Below are 14730 nucleotides of genomic sequence, written 5' to 3' on the forward strand. Positions count from 1 at the left end.
CAAAATAACAAGCAGCGGCAAAGTTATAAGTTAGCAAAGTTAGCAAAGCATAACTCCTTCCAATTCATCCTTTATAGAAAGGTGCTGCAGTATGAACCTTACTAAACCCTCTACCTCAGAAAAAAAAAAAAATGGTTAGTTCATTAGAAGGACATAATGTGATAAAACAAAAATGGTTCAGAAATACATGTGACATGTAAGCTAAGTCTAATAGCACAAGAGATTTTTTTAATGTGAATTTATTTACATATATTAACATTTGGGCATTTTTCTTTGCCTCTTCTCAGAGAGTGAGATGAGCAGGGCCAAGTTTTTATTCAGTTATTTATTTATTCAGTAATTTTTTACTGATACGTGACCAGGTACCAGGTCTGGTGCTGCGTGCTGAAGGTATCAGGACGAGCAGACAGAACCCCGGCCATGCCCTCAAGGGTCCTTGTTATGGTGCCATGAGAGAGAATACAGTGTGAGGTGTTGAGATGCTACTTGAATAAGAGCCGGCCACTCATCATTCCAGGGACACCTTCATTAATTATATTTTTATTGTATAAAAATTCATGCACATGATTTTAAAAGCCAAGAGTAGAAATATTCCTAATGGAAAGTGAGTGTACCTGGTCCCACCTCTGTGTATCCCTGGTCTTGCAGTCCCTTCTGCTTAGTTTTTTTTCATATTTTTAAATAATATGCATATATTTCTTGCATTATAAGCTTTAGATGTTATCTATTTATTTCTTGTATTGATAAATGAAGATATAGTTCATTTTCACTAGCCCTACTTTTCTCTAAGCTCTTCTCAATATAGTTATATCTTTTTGTCAATGCATTTATTGGTGCCTTGTAATTTTAATTAACTTTGCATAAGCTTCGAGTTCTATCAAGTATATATAAAAGTTCTTGCTTCCCAGCTTTGTAAGATGAAGACGTTAGTGTCTCTTTCCTTTCTTCTACCTCCATCCCACCTCCCAAATTCTCCTGTATTTTGCTGTAATTTGTCGGGGCTGATAATATTATTTTGGTAGCCATATGAAGCCCTCTGTCATTTACCTATCAGTTGAAAATTACTAAATATTTTCATTATTATTTTTATAAAACTAGATAGCATGTCAGAATAACATTTCTTTCTGTATAACTCCAGTGTCTCTCCTTTGTGACACACACACACACACACACACACAGAAATGGATTTTTTAAATTCCAAATTCTCAAACTATTTTACTTTGTTTTATTTTTAGATTGCGCCTTCCTTGAACATTCTTCCCTAGAGTTTCTGATTGGGTCTCTCTTATTTATGCTATAAAGAAAAAAAAAACCTGTCTCCTTCACCATATTGCTATTACCTTCCAGCTTCTTACACACTCTCTGTAGCTTGGAATCCATTCCATTTGTTCTTCTTGAACCCTCTAACTTCCTATTCTAATAGGGATCTCTTGAGGCATGTTTGAACAACGACCTTCTTGTACAGTTTTGTTTTTTTTATTTTAATTTATTTTTGGCTGCATTGGGTCTTCATTGCTGTGCACGGCTCTCTCTCTAGTTGTGGCGAGCAAGCCAGGGCTACTCTTCTCTGCAGTGTGAGGGCTTCTCATTGCAGTGGCTTCTCTTGTTGCAGAGCTCGGGCTCTAGAGCGCAGGCTCAGTAGTTGTGGCGCACGGGCTTAGTTGCTCCGCGGCATGTGGGATCTTCCAGGACCAGGGCTCGAACCCGTGTCCCCTGCGTTGGCAGGCGGATTCTTAACCACTGCACCGCCAGGGAAGCCCTCTTGTGCAGTTTTATTATTGTTGTTGTCCTTAATCTGGGCTTAGTCCTCTGCACACTCAGAGTCTGCTTCAGTGCTTCGTTGGGTTGGATCCACATTTTCCTGAAGTCCACTGAGCCTTCAGCGAGTCTCTCAAATCCCTCCTTCTACACAGCTTCACCTACGTGCTAATAAATCAAATTCCTTACGTTCTTCATTGCCTTCCCTCAGTGACCTGGTTGAGCTTGGAAAGGACCAGTGGGCGACACTGTCATTTACTGTTCGTTCCACACCGTCCTACTTTTCCTCCGATTTGTTTCTCCGGATTGAAAACCAGTTGTCTATTTTTTCCTCTGTGAATCCTTCTTAGGTATATTGGTTTCAAAGACATCCGATAGTCTTCCCACCAAAATTATCTATGTGCCAGAAACTATTTTATGTTCTTGTAACATTTGATGATTCCCATAAGAAACGAGATGTCTAAACTATAGGGGTAGATGAAATTAAGCCACTTTGGGGCACATTCCAGACAGTTTTCCTCATAGACCAAGGATGCAGGATCTGTATTACCAATGAAGAGATTAATAAAAGACAGATACCTTTTTTTAATTTAATTTTTATTTTATATTGGCATATAGTTGATTTACAATGTTGTGTTAGTTTCAGGTGTACAGCAAAGTGATTCAGTTATGCATATACATATATCCATTCTTTTTTCAGATTCTTTTCCCGTAGAGGTTATTAAGAGAATATTGAGTAGAGTTCCCTGTGCTCTACAGTAGGCCCTTGTTGATTATCTATTTTATATATAGTAGTGTGTATATGTTAATCTTAAACTTCTAATTTATCCCTCCCTCCCACCTTTCTCCTTTGCTAACCGTAAGTTTGTTCTCTAAGTCTGTGAGTCTGTTTCTGTTTTGTAAATGAGTTCCTTTGTATCATTTTTTTAGATTCCACATGTAAGTGATATCATATGATATTTGTCTCTCTCTAAAAGACAGACATCTTAAAAGGTCTCTCCTTTTCCCCTTCCTCAGATTATATTATCCAACTAGAATCTTGTGAAGTGTGTGTATTCTCTTTTCAAAGAGCCTCACTAGTGCGATTTTCGCTGTCTTTTCTGCCGCAGACCCTCCAATCCTGATGATCGCTGTCTTCACCCTCACGGGGACTGTGGTCCTGCTCCTGTTTATCGCCCTCCTGGTGCTCAGGTACCTACCAGCCCCTCTAACCTGCTGTGCTCCTCCTTCAGAGAGGGAAGAGGGCAAGAGGGAGACGTCTGATGTCTGTCGATGGTAGTATACATTCACAAGAAGGTCTCTGGACAGAGCTAAGATCACGAAGGCATTCAGCATCAAAGACTCTGTCAAGGGCAGAATATTACTCAGTGGATGGATTAGAGCTTGCAGTCAGAGACGTTTGAACTCACATCCCAGTTCTGGGCTTTACCAGTTGCATGGTGTTCACCATATTATCAGCAACTTAAACATGTTACTCAGCTTCAGTATCCTCATCTGAACTGTTGTGAGGAGTTGAAATAAGGTCCGTATAGCGACCATATACCAGGCATTCTACAGGTAGAAATAGCTATTTCTGCTGTTTTATTAGTATATTGTGGGAAATGTCAGAGTCTCTATATTACATACTTTCAGGCTGGAAGAGGCTTTAGAAATCATCCATTCCAAACCTCCTGCTTTAGCCTGAGGAAAGAGAGACCCAGAAAGCCAAACGGTTTGTCTGGAATCACATCACCAGGTAGTGTGTTGGGCCAAAGGTAGAACTCAGGCCTTCTGACCATCAGTTCCATGATTGTTCTACTCAGCTTGGACATATGAAGAGCCTAGTGCAGTGCCAGAGACATAGTCTGTATATTCAGAAATATTTGTTGAATATATAAATGAATGAGTGAGTCTCACACTACCTCCTAATCTGTGTGTGTTAAACACACAAAACTTTCTATCCCATTAGAGTATCAGGATCACTCCCATTTCCTAACTAAACCAGACAACAGTTTTCCTCTATGTATCACACGCTTTGGTCTGTGTGTCGCTGTACCTTCTCATCATGAGAGTCCAGTCTGTTGCATGTCAGTTAAAGGTTTCTCCAGGAAAGCGGGTAGATTGTTCTCTTCAGTCTGAAGGCAGAACTTGACTCCTGTGACTCTGTATTACCAAGAAATATAAGAGATGATTTACAGTGTATGGTGACCACTTAGTTGAAGGTAAGAGGAAACCAAAATTTGAGGAGAGTAAAGGCAGCCAATAGCAGGGCCACAGATGTGGCTATTGTCCCTCAGACACCAAGTCCAAATGGGCGTCAGCTTAAGATAGGATGAATCACAAAGTAAGAAACAGTAACAGGTGGAAACAGGCATTTTCCATTTTCTCTAAGCAGGGAAGGCAGAGATAGGGCTTCCTAATGGCCAGAGCAATACTGTGTCCATGAGGAGATATGGAAGACAGATGTTATTCTATAGTTTTCCATTCCAACAGCTATGCAAGAAAAGTCGTGAATGATTTATAGCATCCTCTAATTCAATATGAATGGCAGTTGGCTCTGTGGAGTCCCAAGAGTCTTCTGCAGTGCAGAGATGAGAGTCCGGGAGCCTTCAAGGCCCTAATAGTCACGCCACTTGCCACCAGGTCTTAGGACCAAAATCTTTGGCCAATAATATACTATTTTATATGTATCTAATAGAGGAATAGCCAGAGTTAGATGGAAGCATAGGAAGAGAATAATCATTTCTGCTTAGGGGACATTCAGAAAGTCATCATCAATGACCTTGAGAAGGTGAGTAGGAGTTTGTCAAATGAGCACAAGCAAAGACAAACTCAGGGGAAAATAGGCCAATGGAAAAGAATACAGATTCTAGAATCTGGCACGAGCAAGCGTGAGAACTTGGCATATGATGGGAACATTGTGAGTCAGCTGGGAAATGATGTTGGAACAGTAGGCTCTCAACATGAAAAAAATGAAATTAAAGTCCTACCTGAAATAATACACAAAGATAAAGTTCATTCCATATGGATTGTAAATGGATTACAGACCTAAATGTGAGAAAGCAAACTCAGAAGAAATTAATAGAAAATCACTTTATGTCTCAAGTAGGAAAATACTTCTCAGTCAAGATAAAAAAGAAAAGTCAAAGAAGAAAATAATATAACCATGGCCATAATAAAATCAAAACTTTTTATACAACCAAGCTCAATAAAGCAATAAACCAGAAGAAGGCATTTGCAACGCATCAAAGGACAAAAGATTTGTTTTGCAGAATTTATAAGGAACTCATGTAAATAAATAAGGCAAAGACAATGCAACAGAAAAAAATGGGCAAAATTGTGAATAAGCAACTCTATAAAATAGCTAGAAAATATTTGAAAAGATATTTAATCTCTCTAATAATCAAGAAAATGAAATGCAAAGCAACAAGCACTATTTCACATACATCCTAAGGGTTAAAAAAAGTTAAACAATACCAAATGTTAAGAATACGGAGGAAACGGGAATTTTCACAGTGGGAGGGCAAATTGGTGCAACCGCTTTGGGAAACAATTTGGCGATGTCTGTAAAGTTGTGAGTGTGCATTCCTATAACCCAAGAATGCTGCTTTGTCTATACTATCTGGGGGAAACAATCACAAATTCTTGACATTTTGAATGTTGGGTTACATGTTGTTACATTTTTCTCTGTGCTTTTCTATTTTCTTAATGCATTTTTTAAAAGGCACAAATGCCGAAGAGGAACTGGCTTATTTAGGAATCTGATGTATCCTCTGTTCTCACCTCACTCTTTCTGTGACATCAGTTCAGATTTTTTATTATAATAAAGGGTTGCCTTAGTGAAGGATCTGAGAAAGTGAAATGAAAAAGAAAAAAAAGAAAGAGTACAGAAGACCATCAGAAATCCTTACAGGTCCACAAAAGGCCAGCACTCACCAGTTTGGAGAACATGGAGTCACACCATTGGGCCAGCTGTACTCACTGCGTATCCACCTGAGGGCATCATAGCTCTAGATTTCTCCTAGTGTTCAGAAACCGAATGGCATGAATACTAATACAAACCTATTGGCTGGTTCTATTCCTTTCACAGAAAATATAAGAGAGAATATGCACTTCGTCAGAAAAAGTGGTCCCACATTCCTCCTGAACATATCTTACCCCTGGAGTCCAATGAGACCAACCATGTTAGCCTAAAGGTAAGGTGTCCCTTACCTGGTGAATGCAAGGGCTGGTGCAACTTGCCAGGGATTTGACAAGACTTTGGTACATGGTATGAAATGTTCCAGGCCAGGGTCATTTGTTTCAGAATCCAACACTTAGATGTTATCTAACTCTCAGCTTCCTATCTTTCCCTTGGCTCTTCATTGCACTAAATGTCAGCTATTTGAACCAATGAACACTTCGGTGGAGGCTGAGATATGGTGTGTTACTCATTCTTTGCACTTGACCCAGAAGAGAAATGCACAGAGTGAGAATTTGTTATGGAAGGGATACGGAAATGGGTAGAGCATTTGAGTTCCTCTAAACCTTGGGGAACTACTCTGCTTATACTAAGGACGTGTGACTTACTTGCTCATTGCTGACAAAAGAGGTCTCTGCTGATATTTACCCACATTCTCCCTCAGCCAGGAAATCTCAGCAGCAGCCCATGATAACTCCTCCCATCCACTGAGGGTGATGTGGGACCTAAGTGGTCTTATCTACTCCCCACAAGGGCCTCATGAGATGAACTTTATTATCCTAATTTTGCTGATGAGGAAATTGAAGGGCAAAGGGTTGAGAAGCAGGGCAGGGTCACACACAGCTAGTAAGTCAGATTGCTACAAATGGTAACAGCTAACATTTCCTGAGCACTTCTTATGTGCGAGATGCATTGACCTGTTTCATTGTTCCCGAGCACTTTGAGGCAACAGGGCTAGAATTTCAGGAGCGTGGCCACAATTTGAACCCAGTCTGTGTAACTGTGAAGACCACGATCCTAACATTCACCATACACCATAGCCTTATCAGAGGTTTTATACCAAAGCATACTAAGAGGAGATGGAGTCCCAGAACCTCCACGTGAAGGAGTGAGCAGGGTCCCTCAGAGCAGGGCCAAGCCGACAGGATCGTGTGACCTGGGGTGCCTGCCTGCCTAGAATCAGCAGTTGCTTCATGGGTCAGGTTTGTGCTTGGAGCCTCTCCGCCAGCTCCTGGCATCCCACCCCAAGTCCTGCACACTGCACTCTGGTGCCTCCGGTCCCCTCACGGCTGTGCAAGGACTGGGTCTTCCCATCCTCCAGAAATGCTCCACGCTCGAAAGTGATGCTCCTGTTACCTTCTGAACCACAGAAATAAAGGTGCTGTTGGCGAAGACCAGGGACTTGCCCGGCGGTCCAGTGGTTAGGACTCCCAGCTTCCACTGCAAGGGGCACGGGTTCGAACCTTGGTCAGGGAACTAAGATCCCACATGCTGTGCAGTGTGGCCAAAAAGTTAACCAACTAACTAAGCAAATAAATAAATATTTTAAAAATTAAAAAAGACCAGTCTGTCTCAGGCAAGTGTCAGGATGAAATCGATCTTGTGGTCATTCACAGTAAAATGTAAACAATCGTCAGATTATTGGATGTTCAAAGAGAGAATTTATTGACCTGAATGACTTACCGGCAGTACCCTGGGAAGGGGAGAGGAGACCTGTAGAAGGAGTGAGTGCTCCCCTGCCTCTGGTGTGGCACAAGGATGGGCTCCCACGTGGTTCACCTCTGCCCACGTCCAGCCACGGCTCCACTCCTCACAAGCCACCCCACCGCCTCAAAACCCCAATATTGCACTTCGTTCTTTTGGGTTAAGCCTAAAACATTGTGTCTCTGCACGTTTTCTTAAAATATAAATATTCCTAGGAGTATACCCCATCTACCCCTTGTCAGGCATGACAGAATTTTTATGAGTTAATTCATCAGTTAAGGAAAAGGCTAAGGAATAGGTCTTGGGGACGGTAACCGAGAAGGAGGAAGGTTAGAAGTGATTCAGAGCCTGGGGAATCCTTGTTACTCTGAGTTACAGCCCGGCTGGGGACCAGGCGACTGGGAATTGGCTGTAAGGAGAGGTCTTCCATTGCTCTGAGTCCGGCAGGGCCGGGAGAAGGCCCACGGAGGTCAGGCAAAGTCAGCAAGAGGGGAAAATGCCATACAACCAGACAGGCGGTGGTTCGAGCTCTGGATAAGGAGGCAAGACTAAGGGGCGAGATGATGAAGAAAGCATCCCGGGCTAGAAGAGAGAGGGTCAGAAAACCAAGGCAGCCAGAGGGAGAGAAGTCAGCAAAGCCCCAGGGGAGAGCAACAGACAGAAAAAAGTGGTAAAGATGCAGAGGACTCACCTGAGGATAGAACACCTTTGCTTGCAAGAAAATGTCACAAAGTTTGTCTCAGTTGATTCTCAGGTATCCCTGTGAGTTAGGATTGCCCAGATAAGGAAGGGACTGAGGTTCAAATGGTTTAAATGACGTATCGAGGCCTGAGAGGGTGAAAAGAATACTAGACAAGAAGTCATGCTTGGGTTCCGTCTGTTCTTAGGCCACATGTGGTATCCTGTAACCCTTTTGTACCTCATGTATAAAATGAGACACAGGAGAAGGGGACACAAGTGACATTTATTAATCTGCATCGTGCTGGGTATCATGCTTGGAATTGGTTATAACTTATTTCACTCACATTTTCAAAATGTCCCTATGAGGTAAGTTTTAACAAATATAATACACAGGTTTTTATGAGAATCAAGTGGAAAGATGCAATAGTTCCCAATCTTTTTTCTGCCTTTAGACTGGCAGACCAAAAGCCATACTAGCCTGCAGGTGCGTGTGTGTGTGTGTGTGTGTGTGTGTGTGTGTGTGTGTGTGTGTTGTGTTTCGTTCCATATTTAACTTTTTAAAAAATTAATTACCAAGTACAAACATCTGGGAATGGCATAGAAAATCCATATTACGAGCTTCTTTTGACAAATCAGATGATCTGGCAACTCCAGGCTGAACCCAGAGCTGATGCGGCTGCTCCTGAAGCCCCAGCACAGTGTCGCCACTTGCGTTGCTACTTGGGCATTTAGGCACGAGTTCGCAACTCAGACACACAGCGTGCTCCCCTAAGAGCACCTGTCTGGAGCTACAGGCGATGGTTCCCAGTAGATGGGGGAGCTGAGAGAGAAGGAAGCAAAGGAAATCGCTGGCTGAAATAAGCCACAGGAGGAAGGGAGGAAAACCCAGGGTTAAGCTGGCGGATACTTGGAAGGAAGATACCGTTGGAGGGGGAAGGTGAGAATGATGGGGAACACGAGTCAATTCTGACAGTTGTTCTGAGCCTGCCCAGAGTGCTGTGAGCAAACTACAACAGACACAGGCCGCCCGCAGGGCCTCTCAGCCTTGACTGGCAGGTGGGGGGGCGGGGGAGACAAGGTATGGAGCTTCTGGAATAATTGGCCTTTTCTTGTGCCAGATCGATGATGACAAGAGACGAGATACAATCCAGAGACTACGACAGTGCAAATACGACAAAAAGGTGACTCTAGTCTCCTCTGCTCTTCTGAACTCTCAGTCAGGGGTATGTGCTGGGACCTTCTGACTCATCGCCGCCCCAGCTCTGATGTCAGCAGTGCGATGGCCGGGGTGCCCGGGCTGATCCCCAGGGGCTGTTCTTGGAGCCTTTCACAGGGATGGGCAGGGCTCTGCTTCAAGGGTTACAACACTCACAAGTCATGAGTATATTGAAGGAAAAATAGAATTTTTAAGAGGGGGAGAGTGAAGGAAGGAAAAGGAAAAATTAAAGAGATTCAGAGCAGTCCAGGCAACCCTGTATATATTTCGGCTCATTGCAGTGCGAATACGACAATCCCATAGGGGGGTTTTGTATCTTCTTTCCCTCCCTCCCTCCCTCCCTCCCTCCCTTCCTTCCTGCCTTTTCATTTAGGCATTTTTAAGAAACATTCCCATCTGAGCCTACCATATCCCAGGCACTAGGCACCAAGGATATAAACAGCAATTAAAATGTTACCGCTCTCTAGAGCTTACGGTATTGTGGAAAGATAGACACGTGAGCAAATTATTATAACATGCATATGAGTGGTCATGCTACATTATCTCCTTAATTCAATGGATCTTTGCAGCGAGTGATTCTAAAGGATCTCAAGCACAACGATGGCAATTTCACCGAGAAACAGAAGATAGACTTGAACAAGGTATGCGTCCCTTACTTAAAACCTTTAAGTGAGAAATAGCTTCACTCCATTTTCCCCAAGCATTGAGGTCCCTGCTGGAGCAAGGTGTTACTGGGGATGCTGACAGAGAAGCCCTCAGACCAAGAAATGGGTGACCATACTCGCTGAAAATTCTACCAAAATGTGTTGAAGAGTGATGTTTGATGGTGTAAAACATGCTGGCATGTCCTAGAAAGTGGTCCTGATGTGATTTGAGAGTAGTCAAAGGTTTGTATTCAAGTCCCCTTGCTGACAAAAGAAAGGCTGTGGGGTAAGATGTAATGCCAAGTGCAGTAGGAAATGAACTGACACTTCATTGTATCAAGAACAATACATCTTCCCAGAGATCTGAGACACGGCATGTTTTATTAACATATTAGTTTTTACTCAGGCGCTCCTTTCTGGCTGACTTGCTTTGTAAATAAACATGTTATATCTCAGTTGCTTCAGATTGACTATTACAACCTAACCAAGTTCTACGGCACGGTGAAGCTTGATTCCATGATCTTTGGGGTGATTGAGTACTGCGAGAGAGGATCCCTCCGGGTAAGGAACCAGGATCGTTTCCAGTTCCCTAACTAGCCAACCATATGCAAAAACAAACATTTAGTAGCAATTTTAAAGGCTCACTCAGTGAAATAATATCAGAGAGTTATCAGGAAAAGTGTATGGGCCCATATGCTCGTCAAACTAGATCACTCAGATTTTGTCAATCATCCACATTATATCTTTATAAGAAAACTAGCGAAAAAATATTCAGGAGTGTAGACTTGAAAAAACAAAGGACAGATGTGGAATGTGATTGCCTCTTGATTCATTTTATTTTACTTGCATACTTGCTTTTGTATTAAAAGAAAACTGGATGGTCATTACGATAGCAAGGAGGCTTGTTCCTAAGTCCTAGTTCTGCTGTCTAAATCCTACCATTGTCTCCCTTGGGAAGGATTGAGGATGAGCCAGGAGTTGCCAGATGGGGTCAGGAATTCTTGTTGAACAAGTCCAAAGCAGAAAAAGAAAGACAGGACTGAGGCAAGTTCTTGGGAAGAACCAACTATCGAGCTAAGAATATCAAATCATTGGCTAGTTCAGAAGGGCAGGCATACACAGAAGCATTCATACAAAAAACAAAGTCAGGTGTTGAGGAAAAGGGGAGGAGCAGGAAGGAAACCAGGACAATTGCTTCAAAGAGCATCGAAATATTTGCTCCGCACCTTGAGCACTTTCTAGGCATATGTTACAAGAGCTTTCAACCTTTTAAATACCTTTGGGTAGGGTGACCATATAATTTCATTCTCAGGATCCTTTGAGAATAAAAGGGGGTACCAAAATAATTATGTTGTAACAGCAGACATAAACTGCAGCTGGCCCCAAGCAAACCAGGAATTGTGGTCGCCCTACCTATGGGCTCCTTTCTGACCTCGTATCTCTTAAAAACCTCAATGTTTTCCCCAACAAAGCCAGAATACTAATACTGGGGGCAGCAGCAGCTTCAAAGAGGTCCAAACATTCATAATTCAATAAAATTTTAAGATAATAAAAAATGCTGAACTAATAACTTAAATATTTTTGTTCAATAAGCTTCAATTAAAAAAAACAAAACAAACAGACAAACACAAGAGGGAGTCCCCGACAATCCAGGGGTTAGGACTCCGCAATTCCACTGCAGGTGGCACGAGTTGGATCCTGAACTAAGATCCTGCATGCCGCACACAGTGTGGCCAAAAAAGAAAGAAAAAAAAAAAGAATGTAGCTTTAAAAATGTATGTATGGCATAAACTCAAATCTATCGTCAAAGAAAAAAATTATATCCCTAAATACTGTTCTCTCTTAAAAAAATAATCTAACTATTCAATGCAAAATTTAGAAGAATAACTATGGCCTGAGGAAAGGAAACCTTCACAATTCAATTACTATAAAACTGGTAAATTTTTAAAGTACATTCATGAGTTGTTTATTTAAAAAAAACCTGCAAAACATACAAGCTTCTCATACTTCTAATTAAATCTCTAAAACAAACATAAAAATACCCAAAAGTGAAAATTAAAAAAAATAAAGCTATGAAAAAGATGCTTTCAATTATGAAAGAATGTCATGACTTTTAAGTTAAAAAAATCTAAAAAAAAAGGAAAAACTTCAGAAACAATATAATCATGAAAACTTGACTCAAAAAGTAAAAACTTAAGGTCAGTAACAATAGAAGAAATTAACACTCCCATTACAAAGAAAACCAGATTCAGCTTAATTTTTCTAAACTTCAGTGAATAATTCTCATCATCTATGTAAATACTGTTCTAAAGTTAAACAAAAACATGAACGTCTTCTAAATTCATTTAACATTCAACAAGGCTAGCATAAAGTTGATACTTAAATTAAAGACTAATTACATTTATGAATGTAAATGGAAAAATTATAAATAAAATACTGGTAACTAAGCCAGTTATATGTGAAAAATGTAATACAACTAGATATGGTTAATTCTACGAATGGAAAAAATATTACTCTAATGCATCATATCAAAAGGTCTTTGGAGAAAGACCATATGATCATTTTAATTGATGCTGAAAGTGATCGTTTAAATTGCTGCTGATATAATAAACACATCTAATAATAACAATTCCAGGTCTTTCAAAATTCAGTGTTTTCCATACAAAGGGTAGACCATATCTGATTCATTTGATTTCAGTGCAACAGAAATTACCAATTAACAGAGCCTGGTCAAACGGTTTCACACGGTCTTTTAATCCCTAAAATGCCCAGCTAACATTTAGATATCCTATGTGTAGTGTTTTTGGCTCTCTATCCTATGGTGGGAAACTTCAATTACCTGAGTGGTCCTGGGCGCCCCCGTCTGGCATTGCTGACTCATGCTGGGAGCAGACCACACAGAAGCTTCTACAGGAAACTTATCCACTCCTTTGTATCATGAACCTCAAAGCAAAGGCTGTGCCTTTGCAAACTACATTCCCCTCCCTGATGTAATCCTTTTAGGCTTCAACCCATGGCAAATCCCATCAGAAAACTACTTTTGTGGGGAAACAAATGAGAAAGTCTCTCCCTAGACAGTAAAAACACTATACTTCTCATCTTATAAATATACAGCAACCGGGACTTCCCTGGTGGCACAGTGGTTAAGAATCCACCTGCCAATGCAGGGGACACAGATTCGAGCCCTGGTCCGGGAAGATCCCACATGCTGCGGAGCACCTAAGCCCGTGTGCCACAACTACTGAGCCTGAGCTCTAGAGCCGCAAGCCACAACTACTGAGCCCGCGCGCCACAGCTACTGAAGCCCATGTGCCCAGAGCCCGCGCATCGCAACAAGAGAAGCCACTGCAATGAGAAGCCCGCGCACCACGATGAAGAGTGGCCCCCGTTCGCTGCAACTAGAGAGAGCCCGCACGCGGCAACGAAGACCCAATGCAGCCCAAAAATAAATAAATTAATTAATTTTTAAAAAATATACAGCAACCTTGGCTAACTTTGTTTAGGAACAGTTGATTCATTCATGCAATAAACATTTATCGAACATCTATTCTGTGCCAGACACTTAGTAGATGTTGCAGATACACCAGTAAATGAAGATTATCACAGAGTTGACATTTTCGTAAGGAGAAGAGATAGTAAACAAATAAAAACGTAAAAAATGTCAGTGCTCAAGGAAAGAGTTACTTAGGGTCTGTCTGCTCAGAGCTCCTCTCCCTTAACTTGGCCTGCTACCCACAGCCCCTTATCTGAAATGACTGACGGCTTTGGACCCTCTGTTGGAAACTATTGGTACAGTACGTGAGTTAAAACTGGGCTTTTTCCCCAAACAAGAAACTCTTGTTAGGTTCTCAGTTAGGGTGCTGTTTAGAGTTTTACTGTGAAGAATAGTTTTCAGCTTAGTTAAAACCCTGTATCTTGATAGAACCACCATCACGTTAATACTGTGAGTTCAAAATTCTAGGTCCTACAGTTACCGCCAAAGTCCAAGCGCTCTGTCTTAACGACAGAGGACTTAGTAAACGGAAGAAACACTTAGAGGTATTAAGCCAATGGATACAATTGATCATGTAAGTGAAAACATAGCCTAATGAAAGAATTTCCTAATAGTAATTCCTTGTTGAAAAACACTAGGGTAATTTTGATGAGACAGAGCCTGTGGCTCAGCCCACCAGCCCACTCTCCTGGCAGGTGCCTACTCATGCCTTTACTCCTGGTGGAAGAACCAGTATATTGGATCTATGGTCATCTCCTGCTCATCTCCTTGGCATAAGAACCACCTAATGTTTCTTAAATCAGAGAAAAGAAACACGTGTTCAGGAAAACCAGGACAATGGAGTTCCAACTTGTTCCTGAGCCCAAGGCCTTATGATCAGAAAGTCATTATTTGCCTGTAAGAGTCTTTCCACAAAAGCCTCCTTCAGCCAACTCATCTTCTTCTTTTTCTCCTGCTCAGGAAGTTTTAAATGACACAATTTCCTATCCTGATGGTACATTCATGGATTGGGAGTTTAAGATCTCTGTCTTGTATGACATTGCTAAGGTAAGAGACCCACAGACACAAAAGACATTTATGAAAGTTAAATCTGGGAAAACAGATCTAGCAAGCTATTGCATTGGTCTCTTCATCTGTAAAATGATAATAAAAGTAGTACCTATGTCATAGGGTTGTTGTGAGGATTTTATGCAACAATGCATGTGCTCCGAATAAGACCTGACAAGCAGGTATTCAATATATGTTGGCCACTATTATTTTTATTATTAAATTCTTTCTACACTGGGCTTGGGGC

At 41.5% G+C, this 14730-nt stretch overlaps 1 protein-coding gene across 2 annotated transcripts in view; it reads left to right on the forward strand.

Annotated features, from left to right (window-relative positions):
• Positions 1-14730, forward strand: part of GUCY2C (guanylate cyclase 2C) — a 77656-nt gene that overhangs the window by 31967 nt on the left and 30959 nt on the right. For both annotated transcript variants that reach the window (XM_082421988.1, XM_082421989.1), the window contains 6 exons: positions 2868-2949; positions 5828-5933; positions 9202-9264; positions 9869-9940; positions 10400-10504; positions 14397-14483. In XM_082421988.1, coding sequence (XP_082278114.1) covers positions 2868-2949; positions 5828-5933; positions 9202-9264; positions 9869-9940; positions 10400-10504; positions 14397-14483 — 515 coding nt within the window. The remainder of the gene's footprint in view (positions 1-2867; positions 2950-5827; positions 5934-9201; positions 9265-9868; positions 9941-10399; positions 10505-14396; positions 14484-14730) is intronic.

This window comes from Balaenoptera physalus, assembly GCF_965194825.1.
Source record: "Balaenoptera physalus genome assembly, chromosome: 13".
Lineage (NCBI taxonomy): Eukaryota > Metazoa > Chordata > Mammalia > Artiodactyla > Balaenopteridae > Balaenoptera > Balaenoptera physalus.